The 27267-nt window shown below is 38.2% G+C and overlaps 1 protein-coding gene across 1 annotated transcript in view; it reads left to right on the top strand.

Annotated features, from left to right (window-relative positions):
- LOC136866330 (protein regulator of cytokinesis 1) overlaps positions 1 to 27267 on the top strand; it is a 168377-nt gene that overhangs the window by 91598 nt on the left and 49512 nt on the right. Inside the window, exon 5 of the mRNA XM_067143185.2 lies at positions 3992 to 4144. Coding sequence (XP_066999286.2) covers positions 3992 to 4144 — 153 coding nt within the window. The remainder of the gene's footprint in view (positions 1 to 3991; positions 4145 to 27267) is intronic.

Below are 27267 nucleotides of genomic sequence, written 5' to 3'. Positions count from 1 at the left end.
CAGAAGATGCTTTTCTCCCTGCATTTTTCCATTTTCACACCAGACAAATGCTGGGGCTGTACCTTAATTAAGGGCACGGTCACTTCCTTCCCACTCCTAGCCTTTTCCTATCCAATCGTTAGTGTGATGTAAAGCAAATTGAAAAAAAAAAAAAAAAAAAAAAAAAAATAGTGGTAGAACAGGAGAGGGTTAAACCTGGTGCCAGCACATAGCCTACTCCTGTCGATTATCATCAGCTTGTTTGACGAAATCCAGGATTGAGAAGATGCAGAGGAAAATTGCCTTCAAGAGCGGATAGCAGTCGACAACAATGGTCATCAAGACTTTGGTTACAAAAATATTGTCCTTGATGACAATTCTGAAGATGAAAGTGATGATGAAGAAGACTACCCAAAGGATCTTGTGTTGCATATTTAGATGCTGCAAAATGCTTTTGAATTGGCATTATGCTAGGTAGAACAACCGTGCCAACTGATGTGATGTTTATGTGCTATATCGCTTAATCTAGCAGATTTAGTTCTTTATGCTAAAAAGTGATTTACTGACTTTTTGTAGTGAAGTGAAAGTTTGTGTGTTTTCATACAAATACAAAAGTTACGTAATTAAGAGGAAAATTTTGTTAAACATTGCATTATAAAATACAGGTACTTACAGTAAAATGCATTAATGTTTTTGTGCAACAAAAGTTCTATTCCACTAAATGCTAGCTTAAAAACTGTGATCATTTTAAAGGCAGTGGTACGGTATGATTAAATATTTCCTCCACACTGCAAGTGATTTTTTCCCCCTTCTATTACAAAGTCTGTTTGGTTTATCTGAATTTTGGGATTAGCAGTCTTCTACTGTATTAAAATAATGCTAACAATACTTTCACTGTGGGGAAAAGAAAACCACCAACAAACTTACTCTATTTAATCATAAATTCACAACAAAACTTTAAGAAGAGGCAGGAAAGAGTAATGTGCTGCTATACGATAACCACCACCACCAGCAGACTTTCCAGCAGATCAGACTTTTGGAGTATTTCTATTCCTCTTTATACAGAAGACATTACAGCCCAGGAAATATTATAATATTTAAGGAAATGTTTGCTATATTGTAAATTTGTATGGAAAAATGGGCAATTAAAGGCAAAGTAAAATGAAAGTATTTTTCTCCAAAACTCTAAAAATTTGCAAAATAAAATTCTTATTTCATTACCTTTTTTTCAAAATGCAAAAAAGAGATAAATATTTCTTAAATCTTACTCATCAATAAAAACATTTACATGCCAATCCTTGGTCTAGACATTAGTAAGGAGGTAACTTTTTGCTGTAGTGATATTACATGAGCTGGCCCCATGGTATAGGGATAATATGCCTGCCACTTACCTAGAGGGCTCTGGTTTGAATCCCAGCCAGGTCACAAATTTTTACCTGGATCTAAAGGCTGGTTCTAGGTCCACTCAGCCACGTGATTACAGTTGAGGAGCTATCTGATGATGAGAGTGTGGCCTCTGCCTAGAAAGCCAAGAATAATAACCAAGAGGATTCATTGTGCCAACCACATGACACCTCGTAATCTACAGGCCTTCAGGCTGAGCAAAGGTTGCTTGGTATACCAAGGTCCTTGGGGGCTCTTGCGCCAAGATGGAGACATTGCATGAAATGTTTATAACAGTTTGTACTTTTTTATTTTCATTTCTCACAACCTGTAAAACAGTTCTTAATGTGTTTTGAATATGAGTAAAAAGCAAACTTTATTATAAATTGTGATATAAATGAGAAATTGACAATTGTTTTCAAATAAAACTTTTTTTTAAAATTCTCCTGATAACCTGAGGAGTTTGTGCAGCCATGTAATGTCATTAAGAATTTGCCCAATGTATATGGGGTCTTCCTGACAGTGTAAAAGCTGAAAAATATTTCAGTAAACAAAATTTCATTTTGAGTAATAGGAGAACAGTGTTGGCCAGGTATGTTCTATGACTCGCTTCTATAGTGACATTGGTTCACGAGTATGACTTAGGTCCAAGTTAATTTTTCGTATATATTTTCTTTTTTTTTTTTCTAATTTTTCTTCAGTATAAGTTTTTCTGTTATGTTTTAAGTGATATCAGTTTAAGTTAAATGTATAATATTTTACTAAATTTAATGTATATTTATTTTACTTGTTTATTTTTGAATTTATTTTACTGTTAGCTCAGTGTAAATGTGATTTTAATTTCACATTAACCCTTCATGTGTTGAGTTCATAATTGTCTGCTTAACACTTTCTGCTAAGTTTTGTTGACTAACCCTAGGAAGTTCTTTAGTAAAATTATAAGTGGATATGACACAGCTGCCGTAATCATTGCTCAAAATATCCCTGATTTATTTGGGCATTAATAAGAAGACTGAAAAGTGAAAAATCTCTCTGAACCATGATTTTTTAATAAATGGGACTATACAAGAGTTTATCTTTTGACCATCACTCATGTAAATCTGATTGGTTCTTCCAAGTCTTAAACATGCACAATCCAAGAACACAGAAATTTTGTTTACATCACGTTCTTTCAACTTCTGAAATCTTGAACTAGGATATAACCTCACAATTATTTATGTCTAAAATATAACTTCACATGCTCCTGAATAAACTCAACTGGAATTTGAAAGGAGGTGCCAGGGATGCTGAAACCTCAGTATGCTTGCTGATTATTGTTGGATGTTAAAACATAAAATACCCAAAGACAAACAAAAAGAAAGAGGAGCAGGATGACTTTTGTGCTAATTTATAAATCCAATAGTAAACAAAACAAAGAAACAACACTTGAATGGTTTTTATAATATTTTTAAAAATTTGAAATGAAAACCTACAACCTGTTTTCCAGTCATCGACCGGGTCAGGGATGTAATGAATGAAACATATATAGGCTGTTATTACAATGGGGTCGCCACTCCCAAGGTGATTTATATTAATGAGTGATAAATGCTATGAAATGATAATGGCGAGTGTTGCTGGAATGAAATATGACGGGGAAAACCGGAGTACCCGGAGAAAAACCTGTCCCGCCTCTGCTTTGTCCAGCACAAATCTCACATGGAGTCACCGGGATTTGAACCACGGTATCCAGCGGTGAGAGGCCGACGCGCTGCCATCTGAGCCACGGAGGCTCCACTTTAAAATTTGAAATATTAAAGTGAAATAAAAAAGATTGTGATGAAATTCACATTATTATATAATACATTTAAAGTGATTCCACAAAAAAAAAAAAAAAACTGAAATGATTGGAAGTAAACGGATTGAAAATTTGGATTCAGCACTTAAACATTATATAAAATCACATTTTTTACTTTAGGCAGTAAACACAAAGTTGAAATTTGCAGGCTAGTGTTATTGTTAATCCTCCAAAAACTGTTGTTTTTGTTGTTGTTGTTGTTGCACAGACCAGTAGTCAGATGTATTGCTTGCTGGAGACTTTTTGTGACCAGAACAATGGGTGTAACTTTCTGCTTAACAGGGATATTGCCTGAAGTAACACAATACTAAATATGTGTGTAATAATAGTCAATATTATGTCTATTATGTAGTTCACGAATGAAATGGAATTGTTATTGGCTGTAATTGAGTGAGATTTAATTTACTTCATGCTCTGTAACAGCGTGAAATTAAATTTTTTTTCTTAATGTTATCTTTATTATTCACATTACTTAAATGTTATTACAAGTACATGTATTAGATAAAGACTGGTTAAGTGTAAGAAAGGGAATACATCCCTAACTTTGCCAGGGTAAATAAAACATCCTATCTTGATGTTATGTACAGTATCCATGCCCACATTGAACTAGGTGGCATATTTGATCCTTGAAGTAACCAAAGAAACGTACAGTTTTCAGTGTCCATAGCCTAGTTTATATACAGATCATTTTTCTGTAATTAAAAAATGGAACTTTTGAAATCAAAACAACAAAGCTGAGATGCATTTTAAAATATGTGAATTGAACTAATCAACTAAAACTTCTAATTGTCACAGTTGCCACGTGTTGAGAGAAATATATTACGCCTGCTAGAAAAACAAAGAATTGAAGGCCAGGAACAGTTTCTGATTCGTGGAGAGTTGTTTACAGAACTGGCAAAGCGTCGTTGGGAAGAGCATAAGGAAAACACTGGACAACTGCAGCCAAAGGTGAGTGTTGACTATTATATTACCTCAGATAAACATAATTTCTAATTGAATGTTTTTGTAAACAAGAAATCTCATACAAATATTCCTGAATTACTTTGTAGTCTTAGGAGAGCTGAAACCTAAAATTAATAGCTTAAGATGTTTTATTATTGTTCAGAGGAAAATTATCATGAACTGACTCAAGTTGCCCGAAATCCACAGGCAACCTGTGATAATTTTGCAGATCCTGTTGAGGGTCATGCCAGTCTGTTTGACTTCGGCCAACTTCTACCAAACCAGGGTGGTACCCTCACCAGCAGAATGGCATAAGGATAGAGTTGTTGTCCTGTTTGTGTAAGGAGATGTACCTTAGTTGTCCCTGCAAGTTTCCTGCATAGGCTGTTTCAGGAGGAGATCCGTTGTTTAATCTTTAAAATCTGCTCTTTATAATGGGTGGAAACACTGATCTTGAAGAACTACTTTCCAAGAGAATGCATGATTTCTGTCAGCTTGCTTATAGCTTACATGTAAAGCACAAGCTTGAATATTTTTTAGATTATATTTAGTTTGATTCCTTTCATAATAAATCCCAAGTTGTTGTGGTTGTTGTTGTTGTTGTTGTTGTTGTTGTTGTTGTTGTTGTTGTTGTTGTTGTTGTTGTTGTTGTTGTTGTGTATTTTTCAGTATGAATTCTGTCATTTTAAACTGGCCACACTGAATGGCAAGTGCAGGGTCATCAGTATAGATGTTCTTGGAACCTTGAGGCTTGGTTGGTCATTGTTGAAAATGTTAAGCAATGACAGCTAGTACACTTCCCCAAATTGGATCATTTTTTTGAGCCATTCAACAGCACCTACATAAAGAGTGCTCAATCACTTAAGTTTGTAGGATAAGGATAATTCTTTCCAGTATTTTATAGAGGTAATGCAAGAGATACCTGGGCCTGACATGTAGGATCAATTTGACCTTTACTGTTCTCAAGCATTTTGATTGTACTAGGAATAAGTAACAATAATGAGGTAGTTATCCATTGCCTTCTGTATTGCAGTATTACACCTGTATCACTGCTTCAGCTTTGCATGTGATTGGTCTTGAACTCTTTCGGTGCATTAAGTCCCCTTTGGCCTCAAGCCAGTTCTGATGAAGCTGCTGCTCTCCAAGAAGATGGATTTCAGTGGCATTTCTTTCAGAGATGGCCATCACCCTCCCAGGGGGCGAATCCTCCTTCCAAAGCCATTGCCCCACCCCCCGGGGGTGCCAGGTTAATTGACCGCCACCTGAGTAGAGTAGGGACAAATGGTTACTTTCTACTATCATGTTCCTCTGCATCCTGTAGTATTAGGTTGGAGTATTAAGATATGAAAGTACCAAGCTCGATAGCTGCAGTCGCTTAAGTGCGGCCAGTATCCAGTATTCGGGAGATAGTAGTTTCGAACCCCACTGTCGGCAGCCCTGAAAATGGTTTTCCGTGGTTTCCCATTTTCACACCAGGCAAATGCTGGGGCTGTACCTTAATTAAAGCCACGGCCGCTTCCTTCCCACTCCTAGCCCTTCCTTGTCCCGTCATCGCCATAAGACCTATCTGTGTCGGTGCGACGTAAAGCAACTAGCAAAAAAAAAAAAAAAAAAAGATATGAAAGTAACATAATACAAATTGCAGGTTAACTTTTGAGAGGAACAGTTGCTAAACCTACTGCTTAGCCACTAGCCTCACCTTAAGTACATAAATAGCAGTCTTTTATCTCACCGCCTTGCTTTCTTCTCTTCCATTGTTCCTTTCATCAGCTCATCACTCACATTCTTAACTATTTGTAGAAAATGTTTGCAATGATCCATTTACACTCCAAGAACTAATACTTCGAAACTTTCATTTATAAAAAGCTCCATGACTGCTAATTAGCTCTGTATATTCCGAGATGTCTAAGGATCTGTAGTTATACAAACACTGGAACCTGACATCTATATATATAAAATAAGAGTTTTGTCTGTACATTGCTCAGAATTTGAAAAGAATGGTATTTCTGTATCGGTCATGTCCACAGTAACCAAGAAATGCATTTTTACTTTTCCGTAATTTCTGTCTGTCTGTCTGTCTGTCTGTCTGTCTGTCTGTCTGTCTGTCTGTCTGTCTGTCTGTACATGCATCACTAGAAAACGGCCAAAGAGAATTTAATGAAAATCGGTATGCAAAGTCGGGGAATAAGTCGCTACAATCTAGGCCATAAATAATTTTATTCACGCTTATAGAAATGGTAGTTTAGGGGAAGGCCTAAAATTTAATTTTCAAATATTTATGTTTTTAGTAGTCCTATCTCTATAAAAATTGGTATGCAAAGCCGAGGAATATGTTGCTACAATCTAGCCTATGAATAATTTTATTCACGCTGAGTGAAATGGTAGTTTAGGGGAAGACCTAAAATTTAATTTTTAAATATTTACATTATTAGGGGTCTTCTTTCATTGAAAATAGGTATGCAAAGTCTTAGAATAAGCCACTACAATTTAAGCTATAAGTAATTTTATTTACGCTGAGTGAAATGGTAGTTTAGGGGAAGACCTAAATGTAATTCTCAAATATATATATATTATTAGTTGTCGTATCTATAAATACTACATAACCAAAGTTATAGAGAATTAAATTTCCAACCATTTATGTCTTATATATATTTTACCGTACCTGCTATGATAACACAGATATTCATGAAATTGTATTTTTGTTGCTAAGTCCATATCAACGCCGAGCCACGAGAAAATGGGTTAACAGAATTTAATGAAAACCAGTAGAGTCGGGGAATAAGAAACTACAGTCTAAGCTATAAACAATTTTATTCATCCTGGATGAAATTGTAGTTTAGGGGAAGGTGCCTAAAATGTAATTTTTAAATACCAATGTTATTGGTTCTATCGAAAAGTACTATATAAAAAAAGTTATATAGAATACAACTTCTGATCATTTATCTTTTATTCAGTTTTAGCATACCGACTATGATAAGAGTGTTATTTCAGAGTCAGAAGAAAACGAAATGTGAAGGCCTATAATATCGAAAGTGCATAACATTGATCAACAATAACATTACATTGAGCATTGTTAATTGTGATGTTCTTTGTCTCATATGCTGCCCCTCAACTCCGATAGATGGGATTACTGCTGCGTACCAAGTACAACAGCCTGACTGAATATTGGCGGGAAATAGCCAGGGAGTTAGAAAACTTTATTCTTTAGCATGCCATTCCTCTGGTTCATAAATTTTCTGATACAGCTGGTACGTAACACACTGGATCATCATAGTATTTCAACTATTCGATCCCTACTCTGACGCGCTGTTTTGAATTATCAGTGTGCATACTTAAGGCAGAGCCTTGCTTAGTAGTAGTAGTAGTAGTAGTAGTATGGCCTGGTCTAGAATAACAATTTAGGCCTTTTCCAAATTATAGCTCCACAATATTCACTAAATAACTCAAAATTCAACTCTGAAAAGAGCAGTTTCTTACGAAAAGCTTCTTTCTCTTCACTTTCATTAAATTCTACATTCAATTTATTCCATACTAGCAGTGAAGAGAGGGGTTTCTCTTCTGGCTTGGAGGAAAAATTTGCCTTCAAGTCAGATAATTTTTTCCGCTGCCAGTGTAGTGAATTGATATTTTCCGACTCATTGGGTACTCCTAGGAAACAGAATAGTAATTGGGCATAGTTTTTGCCCTGGGAGTCTCCACTATTCGACCCTCTCCCCGTCGAAGAAAGCTGAAGTGTGTTTACGGATCACGGCTGTCTGTGGTTTGGTCATTCCAGGTCTGGAACTTTGGACTGTTAGATAGGCAGCGTAGTCCTGTTCGTTAAAAGTGAGAAAACGTGTGGTGTTTCATTTGAATGAGTATTTCATAATAAGAAAGCATTGCTTTTAATCGCGCCATTCCTATTGATGTCGTAGAAGATAGGAAAAACTAGAAAGGGTCCACCTTTTCAATACAAAAATGTTATAGTTTATTTATAACATGTATTTGCACTTGGGACTAGTTTTGACGCTGTGTTGGCGTCATCATCAGCCAAAAAATGGGAAAATAGGCCAGTGTGTAGGCATTCATATTACACAAGGTGTTACATTAAACAATACAAATCTTGCAAGGAGGTAAAAACATGGATGAATATAGAAACAAATGAATCGTTGAGAAAGCAAAAGTTATACATGTTAAAAATAACCTTAACCACACATCTTGCAGTGCGAAAATATTCTTCTTGAATGATTCCTGAGTATAAAACACACGCGCACACATTTCTGAAGAGCCAGCAGGCAGGACAAAGTAGATTGAAACCTTAAGAGTTCTTCTGAGAAGAGTTCATCATTTTTGTATGTTCCGATTAAATAATGAAGTCTCCCTTGAGTTCTTGATAAACATACACAACAGGAAATTCTCCTTCACTCTCAACAATAGCTATAAAGACCAACGGTAAATTTCATTTTTCAAGGACGTGAAAGCATGATCTTGAACGTGATGTAACTCCTTTCATTAAACCCATTTTTTACACAAGGTGTTACATTAAATAATATATCTCACGAGGAGATAAAAACAGGGACGAATGTAGAAACACATGCATCGTTGAGAGAGCAAAAGTTGTACATATTAAAAATAAGCTTAACCACACAACTTGCAGTGCAAAAATATTTGAATTTGAAAGATTCTTGAATAAAAGACGCACGCGCACACACTTCTAAAGAGCCAGCAGGCAGGAAAAAGTAAGGTGGAACCTTAAGAGTTCTTCTGAGAAGAGTTCATCATACTTTCAATGTTCCGACTAACTAATGAAGTCTCGTTTGAGTTCCTGATAAACATACACAACAGGAAATTAAACAATACACATCTTACCAGGAGATAAAAACAGGGAAAGCTATACATATTAAAAATAGTCTTAACCACACATCCTGCAGTGTGAAAATATTCGTCTTGAATGATTCCTGAATACAAAACACAAGCGCATACAATTCCGAAGAGCCAGCAGGCAGGAAAAAGTAAAGTGAAACCTTAAGAGTACTTCTGAGAAGAGTTCATCATTTTTTCTATGTTCCGACTAGCTAATGAAGTCTCCCTTGAGTTCATGATAAACATATACAACAGGGAATTCTCCTTCACTTTCAACAATAGCTATAAAGACCAACGGTAAATTTCATGCAGAGACGTGAAAGCAAGATTATGAACATGATATAACTCCTTCATTTAACCCAATTTTTACACAAGGTGTTACATTAAACAATACACATCTTACGAGGAGATGAAAACAGGGCCGAATCCTATCTTCCATTCTCAGTTCAGTACGGACCAAAAATGAAACTCTTATGTTTAAATATTGATGTCGTATGTTCATTTCAGTTGGGAAAACCACTAAGACAGTCTTTCTGAGAATGTAAAAATGCATTATAGTGAAAACATCCCAACCTGATTGTGACTGATGGTATGAAATTAGGTCTACCATTACAGTGAAAATTCCCTCAGTCTTCATATGAGAAAAGATGTTTAGTGACCTTCCATCGCGTTTCTAGGGTAATGTTAAGAACTATACAATTTAAGACAATCTTGCTCACAACATGTACACTACCTACCCTAGAATTCTGTATACAATGTAGAATTCCATAGCGAAGCATGGGTACATCAGCTAGTTACAAAATATGTTAAAGAACAAGTCATACTGTTCATATTCTGCCAGAATGAGCGATGAGGAAATAGTCCTTCTATCAGGCAAAACATACATACATACATACATACATACATACATACATACATACATACATACATACATACATACATACATACATACATACATACATACATACATACATACATACATCATTATTATAGACCATTATGCCTTTCAGCATTCGTCTGTAAGCCTCTGTGAATTTACTAAATGTCACCACAATCCTCTATTTGCAACTAGTGCTGTGGCCTCATTTAGTTCTATACCTCTTACCTGTAAATCATTAGAAACTGAGGCTAACCATTGTCATCTTGGTCTCCCTCTACTTCTCTTACCCTCCATAACTGAGTTCATTATTCTCCTAGGTAACCTATCCTCCTCCGTTCGCCTCACATGACCCCACCACCGAAGCTGGTTTATGCGTACAGCTTCATCCATAGAGTTCATTCTTAACTTAGCCTTTATCTCCTTATTCTGACTACCCTCCTGCCATTGTTCCCACTGTTTGCACCAGCAATCATTCTCTCTACTATCATGTCTGTTACTTCTAACTTACAAATAAAATATCCTTAGTCCGCCCAGCTTTCGCTCCCGTAAAGCAAAGTTGGTCTGTCTGGAAGCCGACTTCCTTCTTACAGAATATTGTTGATCGCAACTGCGAGCTCACTGCACTAGCTTTACTACACCTTAATTCAATCTCACTATATTACTGTAGTGATTATTTGGAATTGAATGACTGGGGAATTTTATAGCATGTATTTATTTATTGTTTGTATTTTCTGTGTATGAATTTTGGAATTATTTAATTTTGATATGGCTTCAAGATTGTTTGGTTTTCGTGAAAAATTGAGGTAAGATGTAATTATTAAACACACTGTAGTACACGCGCTAGATTGGGATGGGATGTTTCCTGGAGTTTCCGGTTTCATCATATTGCATTAGTTTCGAGGTTTCTGGATGCTACTCGATGTTCTTTATCAGATTTTATTCCTGGGCCCCTATTGGTCATTATAAAATTAGTTGTGATTGGCGGACGAAGGAAAATTGGTTGTTTTACGCCAAGCTCTGCTGAGCCGTCTTTCTGTTTTGACCGCTGGAGGGAGTGGTTGCCTTCTCCAGGTGACGGGTGTTCTTGGCCCCTCCAACAGGTAAGCACTTAGTTGTTTTTTTATCTTTCAGGTAGTTATCTTCAAATGTAGTGTTCCGTTTAATTTCTTTTGCGGAGCTTACCCGTTTTTTCCTTCAGTCGCCAAATTTTTCTTAAAATGACTTAGCCTTCCGGCAAGTCATATCTGATTTGTGTTAAGAGACAGTTCCCATTTCTTTGATTTTGTAAATTAGATATTCAACGCCTCTCGATGTAATCGTAAGGTGTAAGTTTCCCCTTGGGGCTGTCTCATTTATTCTGCGTCATCTTGGAGTATTCACATTTAGGACGGGCACCCTTTCTCAGAAGCGTTTGAGGGGGCTGCCTCCTAAACGTGCCCTGCATGAGGATAAATGTCTTTAATGTTGTTCCCCTTTCTTACATGTACATACTTATAACTGTGTAATGTTACTTTCCTTTTTCTTTCTGTCAGTATTATGTGATTTAAATGTTTCGCCATGAATAGTGGAACATTGTGTGAGATGTTCCGGCCTAAGGTTAAATTGCTGAAATTCTACCCTCGGGGTAAATTGTAATTATTCTGGGAAACCATTTTCAATTTTTAAATGTGTATTTTGTTGAATACTTGCACTCTAATTTTCATCTAAATTGTTAAGTAAACATATTGAATTGGAATCTCCATTGATTTAGCTTCTTCAGCATTGCCAGTATCTTTCACCGCCTGGATATGGTTCCTAGCCGCTTTCAAACTATCCTTTCTTAGCCTTCATGTTGGTTAACCTGTTGGTTATTGTTTTCTGTGTTTAATGTGTGCATGGTTTTTAATTTCGTGCATGTTATCATGTCTCTTTGCGTTAATTGTGTATGTGTGTAACAGTGTGGTTGCACAATGGTAGCAAATGATGTTGTTGTTATTATTATTATTATTATTATTATTATTATTATTATTATTATTATTATTATTATTATTATTATTGTTATTTGTATTTACCCGGTAAGCATTAACAGAATAATATCTTCTTTCATCCTTTGATCATAATATATAGGCTGCTTCCACTGACCAATCAAACATCGTGTCATGACAGTTTGGCAAGTTTTGTGTGGCCAATTTTCTGTTTATTGTTTCTGTCAGTACAGATGCGATTCGAGATATAAATTTCATTAAACGTTAATACAGTCAAGTGTTCAAACTGTGAGTCCTACTGATTTATGTTTCATTCATTTGATAATGTTGTGCAATACACCCTGCTCTAAATTCAAACATTTAGCCCAATCTCGCAACGTCATCAGACCTGGCAGGGGATAGCTCTTAAAAATCGGTACACTTTAGGACTTACACTTCCTAGTGATATTGCTGCTGCTATATCGTCAGAACACCAATTGATTTTCTTCCCTTTCTCTGTACTCAATAAATGTTTTATTTGACCAGGAGTGAAGATTTTACCCAGTATTGCCTGAATTTCTTGGCAACGACTGTTTTTCAGATCAGCGATTTCTTTCTTCAACGCCAAATTTTCTGCACATAAATCTTCATACTTCTATTTCCAAGCTTTGAATTTCTCATGTAACTCCACAACGAATTTCTTCAAAGTGTTGACTTCATCTACATCACTGAGAGAGCTGAAAAAGAAATACACTTGTTGAATTCAGTTTGTTTAAACTCAAAATGGAAATGCAGTACGCTCTTATTCACAAGGTCAATATTTCTTTGATGTGGCTACTAAGTTATGGTTGTACGAGGGCGAAGATTGGTTAAATACCATACCTACAACAGGCTTTGAACTCATGATATCACTGTCACAACGTTATGGGGAACACAGTGCTTCATTCCACTCAGCTACTGTTCTTCCAAATGTTAAAATGTAAATTAGTTTTAAAACTCAGAAACTTATGAAACTAATGTTTAAAAACAAAGCAAAGCTTATCTTGTTAATTTTCTTACAAAGTTGTACAAAATTATTTTGATAACCTCCTAGTCAATACTAGTATTATAAGAAGTTCAACCGTCAATACGGATCTAACATGAGATTCATAGCCTTTAATTACCTTGTTAAGTCATTCTTGTTTAAACATGTATGATCAGAGAGTACTCCTTCAGTGGGTGCTTCATTGTTACAAGTTATTTCATTCCATACACTCCTATGACGCCTCTTCTCCTACCTGATTAACTGACATTCGGCTTCTTCCAGCGACCTTTTCCTATTTGTAATTTGAGTGAATTGTGGTAGATTTTCAGTTGGAATGGAATTTAATTTAAAATTTCTACTGTTAGAGTATAGTTTAACAATTGTTGTCATAGTGGAATTTCAAAACTACCTTCAGTGAAGTTAGGAGAGCATACATGAGCCGAAAATAATAATGATGATGATGATGATGATGATGATGATCTCTACTAGTAAATGTTATCTGGTTTGTCTATTCATGTCTATTATTGTATAATATTTAATATGATGTAGATGTTGATTCCCCCAGGGAACCTAAAATATTTGTCCCGAATGAGTAAATTTATAATACCAATATAATGGTCCGTTATTGGACATTATAAATTTTCCAGCTAACTCATTCTTGGTTGTCTGCGTTTCACCCTCGTGTTCTAAGTCAGGCTCGTCAGTTGGGACTTAGCACACAACCCAAGACGCAAGGCTAGTGCATACCGTGGAGGCCACTGCATAGGCTATTTGAAGCCACCAGCAGTGCCAATGCACTATGAGAGCTATGTCTCATTTCCAAAAATAGATGTCTGCCTGGCCATCAAATGATGTAGATGTTGATTCCCACAGGGAACCTAAAATATATACTTCTACCATAATAGGTTGCAGTTGCAGATTTCTCCATTTGGCACTGATAGCTGACCCTGAATTGTTTTCAGCATGTCTTGACTCAAAGCAGTAACTTCACATACGTAAAACTTTGCAGCTTAAGGTTTTGCCATCTACATCATTTGATGGCCAGGCAGGCATCTATTTTTGGAAATGAGACATAGCTCTCATAGTGCATTGGCACTGCTGGTGGCTTCAAATAGCCTATGCAGTGGCCTCCACGGTATGCACTAGCCTTGCGTCTTGGGTGGTGTGCTAAGTCCCAACTGACGAGCCTAACTTAGCACACGAGGGTGAAACGCAGGCAACCAAGAATGAGTTAGCTGGAAAATTTATAATGTCCAATAACGGACCGTTATATTGGTAATATAATATTTAATAGTCTGAAAATGTGCGTAGGCCTATTCCAAAGTTTCAATTTATGCAGCTTAATTGTCAAGTTACAGGAATCATTCTAATTTTAGAAATCACAACTTAGTGCTTTAAATTGAACTTGTCCTCTCTTTGACAAGCACTTTTCCATGAGCTCGCTACATCTTTGTCCTTTGGAATTCCAAAACATCTTACATTCGACCCTTTTGTTTTCTTGGAGTCGTCGTTGCAACCATACATAGCACAACCCGGCATAGCAACACATGTTCCTTTTACAGTGATTAAGAAACACTTTCCCTACCATTGCACACACCTATCAACATAAACATATTTCATTCGATTGCAAATTAGATGTGCAGTTCTCTCACCTCATCAGAATTCCCGGCAGCTCCCAGAATGATGTCATGCACAAGAGGGAACGAAATTGAGTTAGCGATCCACCTGGCCATTATACTTCTACCATAATAGGTTGCAGTTGCAGATTTCTCCATTTGGCACTGATAGCTGACCCTGAATTGTTTTCAGCATGTCTTGACTCAAAGCAGTAACTTCACATACGTAAAACTTTGCGGCTTAAGGTTTTGCTATTTAAGTATTTCGGTTTCTCAGACACTTACATTTTTACTGAAGCTATACGTCTCAAAATAACTGAAATGAAGTTCTTGCAGATCAGTTCACTAAGTGAAGTGGAATGCATTTCACCTTCAGTGCAAGTTCTTTGTAACTTAGAGACAGCACTTTCTATGAACTTCTCTATTACACACAAAATCACTATAAACCTAGAGGTGGGCTGATGACCTTAGATCTTAGGCCCCTTTAAACAACAAGCATCATCAACAACAAACCTAGAGGTTGGGCAATGGAATGTGGAGTTCTTGTCGCACCCTAAAATTAGATCGCCAAGGGCAGGATGGCAGTTAGAAATGATTAGCTTACCTTTGCAAGTATCGCTGCATACCTCAGCCATGACCTTCTTCACCATGAAGCCTCCTACGTATGCCAGGAAAGATGGTAGTCTGCGTAGGAACTGAAACGAGTGAAATACTTATACTAAATTTTCAAGCTAAATGAAAAGGAATTTAATGAAATTATAAATATTATTTATTTTTCTACATACCATGGATATCATAAAGCCATCCAAGCTACATAGAGTGGAATTCGGTAAAGATGATTCAGAAATCTCGCAAGCACTACCTTCTGTCACATGTTGGATCCATATTGGTATTGTTTTCTGTGATTTTGATGCCTATGAAAGAGAGTAGAGACAAAACACCCTGCTTTTATTATTTTGTTTATCTTAAAAGTATGAGGGTGGATCAAATATAAATGTGAATTTAAAAAAAATGATTGCATCAACCCAAAAAATACATATAAAGAGATCACTTTTCTACAGTGTCCTGCCTTCAATACGCATTTTCTCCATCGGATTGGTAAGTTTTTGGTAGAAAGGAGAGGGACGTGTGCTCACCCAGTGGTGCACAAACGCTTCTACACTTGCATTATTATCGAACCGCTGTCCTCCTAGGTTTTGTTTGAGTGGTCCAAACAAATAGTAGATGGAAGGCGATAAATCTGGACTGTACGGAGGGTGTTTCAGAAGTGTCCAATGAATCTTCCCCAGTTTTTCCGTTTTAAAGCAGCAGTATGTGGCCTTGCATTGTCATGGAGAAGTAGTTTTGGATCAGTTGTCGGTGTCAATTGTTGCGATACGCAGCTTTTGCTTCATCCAAAATGGAACTGTAACAGGTTGAATTGTCCTTTGATCATGAAAAAGAAAACCCATCAGCAAAACGCTGGTGGAGTCCCAGAAAATGGTTGCAAGCACCTTTCCAGCTGATGGGAATGTTCTGGCCTTTACTGGACCTGCTTTGTCTCTTCACTGCTACTCCATGCTTGCTTGCTTTGACTCTGGGGTATAATGATGCATCCAAGTTTCATTACAAGTCACAGTGTGACGCAAGAAATCCTCTCCTTCCTCCTTGTAGCGATGCAGGAATCTCTGACAAACTTCCTGGCGTAAAGTTTTTATTCTGGTTGAGGAGAGGAGGAACCCACCTGGCAGACAATTTTCTGAAATAGAGTTTGATTCAGATGGTGGTTCCTATGGCTGCGCAGCCTAGGTACCTAAATATAGCAGACACAAGTAATAGACACCCTCAGAACAACAACCAAATCAACACATAAAATGAAAATGTAAAAGGGACAGGTAATTTACCTTAAGCAGGCCAGGGTGTCCAGAGTAAAAAAAAAAAACAACAAAAAAACAGGTGGATCGAAAAATCACTTCCGAGTATAGATAAATTCTTAAAGGTTTAAAATAATTAATACCTTTTAAAATTAATAAAATGTATTTAAATTAAAAATGAAAGCAACCAAAACAAACAGATTTTAATAACGCCGTCCCTCTTAAAATATCAAGAAAAAATAAATAATAAAATAGTAACTCGTGAGAAAATCAACAACCTAGGTCAGGCATAATGAATTCAGATGAAACGCCTTCGGAGCCAGTTTGCTCCCTGCTCTCAAGGAATGGGAGCAGCTTAGCGAGCAAGCAGGGTAAGTGCATGACTTAGTACATACTGCAGCCAGTGGCGCAAAGGTATAGCACATCTTTCTGGACAGGATGTCACTATATGATGATTTTGAGAGTAGGTTTCACAACATTCAGGCTTTAGAAAAGGGTCTACAGGTGTTCGCTATGCCCTTCTCAGTGGATGTGCAAACTGTTAAACCAGAACTGCAGCTAGAACTGATTGACTTACATTGTGATACTCAAATGAAAGATAGGTTTGCAAACACAAACAGTTTGACTGAATTTTATGTTCATTTTCCACATGAGAGTTTTCCTAGAATTTACATATTCAATGCTCATATTGTAAGTATATTCGGATCAACTTATTTATGTGAAGAGACGTTTTCATTAATGAAGATTTGTAAATCTAGACACAGAAGTAGACTCACCAATGAAAACTTGAAATGTCTCTTGCGACTTCCCGGTACGCAAACAATACTAAACGAACCCAAAGGTCCTGTGAAGGAGGAGTACACCAGTGATATGTTTCAGTTTGCGTGTTTATTCCAAAGATTGAAATGTTTGTACATGAGAGTGCAGAGAATATGTGCAAATCACATAAATTGTATTTTCTTTTGGTAAATGTACGTGTGTCAAAGCTTCAGTTAATTGTAAAAAGTATTTATTCAGGAAATATTTCACACTGCTGTATATTTCCTTCATCAGTGAATAATTTTCTTGCCCTGTTATACTCTGTAATCTGTATCCTGTTCATCTCACATGATCCATGCTCCAAATTATTATTATTATTATTATTATTATTATTATTATTATTATTATTATTATTATTATTATTATTATTATTATTATTATTATTAAAGCTGTTGTTCATATGCTAACATTTCGGAGCAGCAAGTACAGTACAGGCACAGTATGCAGGCCAACTGTCCGCTGCTCTCTTGTCACATGACAAACAGCTGTCCCGAGCGGAGCCAGTAACACCGGCTCCCTAGAGCTACTACATGACGACGTTTGACCTAGATAATTAGAAGCTAATTAGAACGCCGTTGGCCGACGCAAAAAGAAAATGGTAGTAGAACAATAAAACTATCACAATAAAACTAGCTTAAAATTGGATTATTAGTACACCATTAACATCTTTTTTTAAAACAGAAAATTCACAGACCAAAAGGTGACAACAATTTAGGGTGTATTTTGTTTGTATCCACCGAGCTTCCGCAAGGATCATTTCATCATCAATCACAAGATTAAATGTGCAATCAGGTACATTAGTACACTAATAAACATGGAAAACATCAGTACAAAGGAGAGTAGAAAAAATACTCAAACATATCCCAAAAGAAAATGTAACAACGTGGGACGCTCCAAAAATACGGAAGTCCCACATCGAAAATCAACCACGCCAGCTTGTTACATCAACATTCATCATCACCATCACTATGACAGTCCAACTTGTTGGCTGAATGGTCAGCGTACTGGCCTTCGGTACAGAAGGTCCCGGGTTCCATTCCCGACTGGGTCAGGGATTTTAACCTTCATTGGTTAATTCCATTGGCCCGGGGACTGGGTGTTTGTGCTGTCCCCAATATCCCTGCAACTCGCATATTCTCTAGAAACCTGCACACTAACATCAAAGGATTCAAGCATGTGAAATGAAATTTCTTAGAACTGCCCTCCAAAAGACGCAACTTGATCACGTGGAAAATGATGAGATCCGATCTAACCTAGGTCTAAATGTATCGATGGAGGAAAGACTTGGATCATCTAGACTTAAATGGTTGGGGCATGTTAAACGAATGAATAGCACAAGGTTACCATTTGCTTATTTGGAAAAGAGAATAACAGGTAGAAAACCAGCTGGAAGACCAAGGAGAAGATGGATAGACCAACTGAGGGAAGATGTGTAGAGAAGAGGATGGAATTGGGAATCTGTCATGGACAACGAAATCTTTTTGAATAGGCAACTTTGGAAGATGCTTGTTTTTAAACACCGTACCTGGCTTGCTGGAAGGGCAAACCGATGATGATGATGGTGGTGGGAATTACTCAGACTCCAAAAGAAACATAAGAAGACCAACAACATTTCAGTTTAAGAAGGAAAATTTAAGCAAGGAAACAAGAAATTGTGATTTTCAGAAACGTTACATACAGTAACCCAGTTGATGCGTGTCACATGAGGCTGATGTCATTAAAAAAAAAAATTTTTGAAGTTCATGAAGAGTAGGCAAAAACAGTAACACAGAAATTTTAACTTACAGATCTTGAAGACAGGAGAAATAATCCAAGGTTGAGTAAAACAATCGCTGCACTACAGAACACTGATGTGAAATAGGAGAAATAACGAGGATGACAACAACTGGATCCAGGATCCATAGTGACCGGGAAGGCCTCTACAAGACGCTGGCACATTACACCACCTTCCTCCATTACGACCAAACACGTAATGGCTGATAATCTCTTGCTGACTGCAAACTCTCAACTAAATGAAGGTGCCGTGCTCTCATTGGCCAGAACAAATCAGAACTTTTTAAAATAGTTTTACTTGAGTCCGCCTTGTCAATACACCTTATCATGATAGAAAACTATTTATTTTACTGTATATGTTTTGGAAAATCATCCATTTACAGTTGTCACTGGTGAAGGGACATTGGGTCTCCAATTTCATCAGCATCAACAGCCTTTTCTTGTTCCATAACCTTATTTACTTGTTGTCCGACTCGTTGGCTGAATGGTCAGCGTACTGGCCTTCGGTTCAGAGGGTCTCGGGTTCGATTCCCGGCCGGGTCGGGGATTTTAACCTTCATTGGTTAATTCCAATGGCCCGGGGGCTGGGTGTTTGTGCAGTCTCCAACATCCCTGCAACTCACTCACCACACATAACACTATCCTCCACCACAATAACACGCAGTTACCTACACATGGCAGATGCCGCCCACCCTCATCGGAGGGTCTGCCTTATAAGGGCTGCACTCGGCTAGAAATAGCCACACGAAATTATATATTTACTTGTTTCCCTTGATACAATTGTTGGATATCTTCTTGTCATCTTTCTGACTTTTCTTCTTTCCCTAGAGGTGGTTTTCCATCTGAGCTCTTAATATTCATACACCTAGTTTTCCTTTCTCCAAAGATTTCCTTGAATTTCCTGTATGCAGAATCTACCTTTCCTACAACCTTCAATATTCTTGCACTTCTCTTCTAACCATTCTTCCTTAACTGTCCTGCACTTTCTGTCTACTTCATTCTTTGTTCACCTGTATTCTTTTCTGTCCTCATTTATACATTATCGTATTTTCATCGTTCATCAATTAGGTATAATATCTCCTGAGTTATCCACGGAATCTTACTTGATCTTACAATTCTTTAGCATCCCTATTGATCTCATATTTCACAACTGTCCACCTTTTACCTATTGTTTCCTTCAGCCTTTTAAATTAATCCTTATGCAATATGTTCCTTGAAACAATGTCTCACATTCTTTTCTTTCAAATTATGTAGGTTGATCCCACCTTCTTGCATTCCTTCTTTTCTTCAATTTCAGATGACATTTCATGGCCACCAGGTTGTGGTCAGTCCATATCTGCCCCTGGGAAGGCCTTTCACTCCAACTCCTGGTTTCTGAATCTCTGTATAATAATGAAGTATATTTGATACCTTCCAGTGTCTCCAGTTCTCATCCACATATACGGCCATCATGCATTATTACCAAGGACTAAATTATGATCAGTGCAGAATTCAACCAAGTGACTTCCTCTTTCATTTTTAAAAAAATCCCAGTCCAAATTCTCCTATTGCATTACCCTCTCTTCTTTGGCATACCACTGCATTCCAGTCTCTCACCACAGTTAGATTCTTATCCTTTTTTACATATAAAATCATCTATCATCTTCCTTTCCCCTTATCCAGCTCTTCCTGGGTCGGGGCATTTATGGCACTTATCCACCTTCCCCTCTCCTTGCACCATTCCTCTTCCATCAATTTGTCCCAGTCCAGGTTTCTTCTTCTTGCACTCCTCTTTATTAAACCAATCCACCTTGTGCTAGGTCTCCCTCTTGTTTTTTTGCCTCAAACTTCATCTCTATCATCTGTTTTGTTAGTCTTTTCTCCTCCATACTTTTTGCATGTCCAAATCATCTTACCTTATTCCTATGAATTCTCTCATTTAGGCTTTCTATTCCAGCTTGCTTATACTTCCTTATAGTCTGGTAGAATACATTGCTCTGTTGCACCCTCTTCTAATCTCAATGTCCAACCTTGTATTCTGCATTAATTCACTCTCTAGGTATTTGAAACTATCCACAATTTCAAGGTTTTGTCCACCAATTTTCACAATGCGTTTTCCTTGCTTTTCTTCTTGATATTGCCATGGTCTTGCTTTTCTCTGTGCTGATTTTCATACCATACTTTCCAATTTTCTTATTCAGGGCATCAAGTTGTTCTTGTACTTCTTTGCTGTTCATTCTCCAGACCATAATATCATCTGCAAATAGTAATAGCTTTTTCTCCCTATTCCCAAATGCTTCCTTTTTCTCCTTTACAGTTTTGTCCATAACCATCAGAAACAAAAGAAGTGAGACAGCACACACTCCTGAGTTAGTCCAGTTTAATTTCTAAACCATTCGATCTTATCTCTTCATATATTCTTTCAATTTAATCATCTGATGAACCAGTAGGCATGTAGACCTGCCCTATTGTGGTGGGCATTGGTTTGGTGTCTGTCTTGACAACACTGTGCTGGTTGTAGTAGCTTACCCATCCATTTCCCGCATTTGATTTTGTGTTGATAATTCTGTAGTTGCCTTACCAAAAATCCTGTTCTTCCTGCCAACATACTTCACTTACGCCAGCTACATCACACTTTAGTCTATCGCTTTCCCTTTTCAGATTCTCTGACCTACCATGATTCAGACTTCTAACATTCCACGCTCAGACTCACAGAATGTCAGTAATCATCTCCTGATGATTGTGCTTTCTCGTGTAGTCCCCACCCAGAAATCCAAGTGGGGGGGGGGACTATTTTACCTCTGGAATATTTTACCCGGGAGGAAGCCATCTTCAGCAGATAATTCATTCATACAGAGAGAAGTGTATGTCCTCGGGAGTTAGTTACGGCTGTAGTGTCCTGTTGGTTTCAACCATGCAACAGTATCAACACAGCTAAACCATGTTAAATATTATTACAAGGCCATATCAGTCAGTCATCCAGACTGCCACTCTTGCAGCTCCTGTAAGAATTCTACACGCTCCCTCTACCTCCGACGATCCGTTCGTTAGCCTGGTGTGTCGACAGATAGCCTACTCATCCAGAATGGTTGCACGTACAGCTTGGCTATCTGTTTCACTGGGACACACAAGCCTCCTCACTGCTGGAAGGTCACGCGGTTCACAGGATAGGAATAATAATAATAATAATATTAATAATATTTTTTTATTTTTTTTACGAGGGATTGTGGAAAATCTTCAAAAGACACTTGTGAAGGGTCCGCACTCCACAAGTGTGTGGGATTCTTACCCACTAAAAAACACACACCCTTTTCCCACGATGTGTATCATCACCCCGGAACCGCTCTCGCATTACTTCAGGGTGATATCGTGCTTTGTCTTTCAGACGTCTTCTTTCTTCATTTCTCCTTTACGAACATTCGTATGCTTCCAAATCCTTCTTCTTCTGACGAAGGACATTCTCCACGTACACTGCCACGCGATCCCAGGATTCCTGGTTTCGCAGCATCACCGAAATAATAATATTATCTGCTGTCAATTCTCCTAGTTCAATTTCCACACATCTTCTCTGAATTGTCCAATGGCCGCATACAAAAAAGGTGTGAAATACGTTGTCAATGTCATCACAGTATATGCATGCTGCGTCATTCGCTCTGCCCACTTTATGCAGGAATTTCCGGAAATATCCATGCCCTGTTAGAAGCTGCGTTAGGTAGTAATTTACTTCACCATGGGCCCTTTCAACCCAGATATCCAAGCGTGGTATCAGTCGCTTGGTCCATTTGCCTCGAGGGTCACTTTCCCATCTGAGTTGCCATCGCCTCATCCGTTGACTGAAGACACGCTTCTTTGTACATTTCTTTCCCAGCTCTCCTTGGGTTCGCCAGATTTCATGTCGCTCCAATGCAAGTAGGTCTATTGGGGCTGGGCTATTGCTGCCACCGTGAGGACTGCAGGTTCGGAGACCGTGCGGTATGCACATGCAATATGTAAAGCCGCTCTCCGTTGTACGGCAGCTATCCTTCTCTGATACCAAGCGAATCTCAAGGATTCAGCCCAGATTTCAGAGCCATATAGGAGCACTGACTGAACCGTCGACATGAGAAGACGTCGTTTGCTGGATTTCGGACCTTTAATATTTCCCATTAGTCTGCTAGTGCAGTCATGTATTTTACTGCCTTGTCTGTCGCTCTCTGAATATGATTCCAGAATGTGAGCTTGGAGTCAAGTGTCACTCCTAAATATTTTGTGCTCACAGATGTTTAAATCACTAACTCTCCAACAGTCATTGGTACAAGAGTTTCGATCCTTTTCCTCGTCAGAAGAACTATCTCCGTTTTGTGTTCGGCTAATGTCAGACTGTGGTTCATCATCCATTCTTTTATGCGCCGCATCACCTGATTCAGTTTGATTTGAGCCATTTCAACATTACGAGCTACTATCAAGGCGGCCACATCATCAGCGTAGCCCACAAGCTTCATGTCCTGTGGCATCTCCAAACGTAACAAGCCATCATACATTATGTTCCAAAGATCTGGACCAAGGATCGATCCCTGCGCTGCACCAGCCGTCAGGCGTTTTGTCTTTTCTCCATCTTCCGTATCATACAACAGAGTGCGATCTTTGAAGTAATCTCTCATTATGCGCATAAGATATTGTGGTAGCTTGAAAGTTTCCTCAAGAGCTACCAACTTGTCGCTCGATCTTGCCGAATTGAAGGCATTCTTCACATCCAGGGTCACAAGAAGTGTCAATTTACGGGAATGATGGTTGCCCATTTGTGCCCTTTCTGCTGTATTCACCACCTCCCACACTGCATCTAGCGTCGAGTGTCCTCTCCGAAATCCATGTTGGCGAACAGATAGATCCCCTGCTAGTTGAACTGCTGAGAGGATTCTGGGCTGCAGAAGTTTCTCCAGGCCTTTTCCGGCTGTGTCCAGCATACATAAAGGTCTATAACCGCCAAGTTTTCCTTTGCTGATCAGAACCAAACGAGCCATTTTCCATCGGGGACTAAAAACACCCGTTTGCAGGCAATGATTGTACATATTCAGCAACAATTCTGGACATAGTTCTGCTATTATCTTTAATAATAATAATAATAATAATAATAATAATAATAATAATAATAATAATAATAATAATAATAATAATAATAATAATAATGTCCACGATACGTAAGGAGATAAGGTCAGTGGAACCTTCCACTACCTGTGTGCCATTCTGTTTGTTTGAATTCTAAGGAACCTATCATTGATTGTAGTTATTGTCGCTGCATCTGCAGAACCTGCCATGTGTATTGAAGTAAACTTTTCAGGAGGAATAAAATAACACTGTCACACAACTGTTCTTGCAGTTCTTGTATATAGAAAAATAAGAGATTGATGTTGATATTATTATTGGTCCAGTTACAATGTGGATGTATCGCTGTTGAAATAATTGGAGTCTTATCCTGCCCAGTGAAGGATACATGGTTCCACAATGCACATGGTTGATTATGATTACACTTTTTATTCATATGGTTGGTTTTGTTATACATAGGAGCTTGTTGATTACGTAACTTTGACTTAGGGTTGCCAGGTTGTGCGTTTTTCCCATATTCTTAGGGTTTTTCACTGCTAATTTAGCCTTGCATTTTTTATTTCCACGTTCAGCACTTTCCTCCTTTTTTTAATATTTGGTGCTGGCTTATAGTAGAACCCATAAAAATTCCTCGTCTTAATATAACCAAAATACACATTGTTTTATTATTATTATTTTTTTTTTTTTTGCTATTTTGCTTTATGTCGCACCAACACAGATAGGTCTTATCACGACGATGGGATAGGAAAGGCCTAGGAAGTGGAAGGAAGTGGCCGTGGCCTTAATTAAGGTACAGCCCCGGCATTTGCCTGGTGTGAAAATGGGAAACCACAGAAAACCATCTTCAGGGCTGCCGACAGTGGGGCTCGAACCCACTATCTCCCGATTACTGGATACTGGCTGCACTTATGCGACTGGAGCTATTGAGCTCGGTGTTTTATTATTATTATATATATATATGCGTTAGACCCTCTAAGGAGCACGTAGAACCATTAGTTAGCATTCTTCTTCTTGTTTCTCTTATCCTCCCAAAACTTCTTCATCCTCGCACTGTGAGTCTGTCGTCTTTCTTGAGTCCATGCCTCCTGGAGTTTCAAGTTTCTTGTACATTGTCTGGCTGCAAAGCTGTGCAAGTTAATTTTGTGTCTAAATGTAGCCCGTGTAGTTGTCAGTGGGTCAACGCCGACTTCTGCAAGATCTTTTTGGGTGTCAGCAAGCCACCGTACTTTATTTTGTCAGGTTCCACTGATAATGAGGAAGATTTCCTTGGTCAGTCGCGAGTTGTCCATTCGTGCTAGATGTCCTTAGAATTGCGTACGTCTTTTCCGGGCGATTGATGTGAATCTTTCGGTCAGCGAGTAGAGTTCTTCCGAGCTTTTTCGCATCCATATTCCATCTTGGAACTTTGGTCCAAATATTTTCCTAAGTATTTGCCATTCCATTTTCTCGATGTCATTGATATTGATGGTCAGTGTTGATGTCTCAATCGCGTAGAGTGCTTCAGGAAGAACTACTGTATGGTAGTGACGCAGCTTGGCTTGGATGGAAAGGGATTTCTTATTGTAGATATTCCAGGTGACCGTGTAGGCTTTACATAATTTTTCGGCACAGGTTTTGTTGGCTATCCTGTCATTACCAGTACTTCCGATAATTTCACCTAAGTACTTGAAATGTTTAACTTGTGTGATATTGCCATATTTGGTCCCAAGTGATTCCACACTGGTGTTCTTGGAGTAGATGTATTGTGTTTTCTCATATGATATTTGGAGGCCGGTCTTAATAGCAATCTCATGCAGATTCTCAAGTGCGGTTCTGGCTTCCTCGGGAGTGCGGGTGATTATTGCTAAGTCATCAGCAAAGGCAAGACACTTAATATTAATTCGCTTATCTCTCGTTCCCATACTTATCCCGTGTACTTCTTTCTCCCATGTTCTAACGATCTTATCTAGTACAAGATTGAACAGCAGTGGAGATAATCCATCACCCTGCCTCATGCCTGTTCTTACCTCAAATGATTCAGAGATTTTGCCCATGAATTTCACTTTAGAAGTTGTGTTAGTTAAAGTTTGTTGGATTAACTATGTTGTTTTATTGTCAACACCATATTCATGAAGTACATCTAATAGGGTGGCACGGTCAATCGAGTCGTAAGCTTTTTTAAAGTCAACAAAAGTGACCACTGTTCGAATTGATTGGCGATGTTGGAGAATCATCTTGAGGTTCCAGATCTGTTCTGCACACGATCGGTGAGGTCTGAAGTCCGCCTGGTATTCTCCAATCTTCCATTCTATCTGTTGTTCTAATCTGGTACGGAGAGTATGAGAGAATACTTTGTAAGCAATTGAGAGGAGAGAGATACCTCGGTAATTGTTTGGATCTGTCTTGTCACCCTTTTTGTGTAGAGGATGAATCAAAGCAGCTGTCCACTCTGCAGGTATGATTTCGCTCTCCCATATATCCACAATGATGGCTTGTAATCGGTCAATAATGACTTCACCTCCGATCCTGAGTATCTCGGCAGTTACACCATCTTCCCCTGGTGCATTGTTGTTTTTCAGATTGAATACAATATTCTGTATCTCGTCATGTGTTGGTGGAAGTGAGTCATGGTTTGGGGTGGATATGCTGAATTGCAGTTTTTCGGCAGGAGGTTCACAGTTATGTAATGCCTCAAAGTACTGCTTTAAGATGTCACAGTTGGCTTTTGTATTCGGCTCAAGTGTTCCATCGAGGCGACGAAAACAAATACTAGGGGGTTTGTAGTTAGTCAGTTCTTCTCTAAAAGTTCTATAGAAATTTCGAGTGTTGTTCCTTTTGAAATCGTAATCGATTTCCGACAATCTATTGAGGTGGTAGGTACGTTTAACTCGTCTAATAGTTCTGGCTGTTCGCTTCTGTATTTCTATGAAGTTACTCCAATTTTCTAGTGTTTGGTGACTATGCCAATTCTTCCAGGCTTGCATGCGGGATTCCAGAGCTCTATCGCAATCGGCAGTCCACCACCTATGTTTACGTTTTCGTGGAGGTTGGCCAAGTTTCTTCGCTGAGTCTTGAATGGTTGCAAGAAGGGTGTCCCATGTTTCTGTGTTAGTCTGCATGATTCCATGAATTCCTGTGCATGATCTTTTAAGTATTCTGGATCAAACTTTCCGGTTAGGTCTGAAGCGGACTTTGATTTGTGAAAGATGGTGGTCGGACTCTACGTAACCCTTGCGAACTCGCACATTCATGATTTCAGGAGAGTATTTTCTTGTGATGGCTACGTGATCAATCTGGTATTCACCTACGTAGTTGATTGGTGATTTCCAAGTGGTCATT

Source organism: Anabrus simplex, chromosome 3 (genome assembly GCF_040414725.1).
Source record: "Anabrus simplex isolate iqAnaSimp1 chromosome 3, ASM4041472v1, whole genome shotgun sequence".
NCBI lineage: Eukaryota > Metazoa > Arthropoda > Insecta > Orthoptera > Tettigoniidae > Anabrus > Anabrus simplex.
Note: the sequence above shows the minus strand (reverse complement) of the source record. Positions and strands in the feature narration are given on the sequence as shown.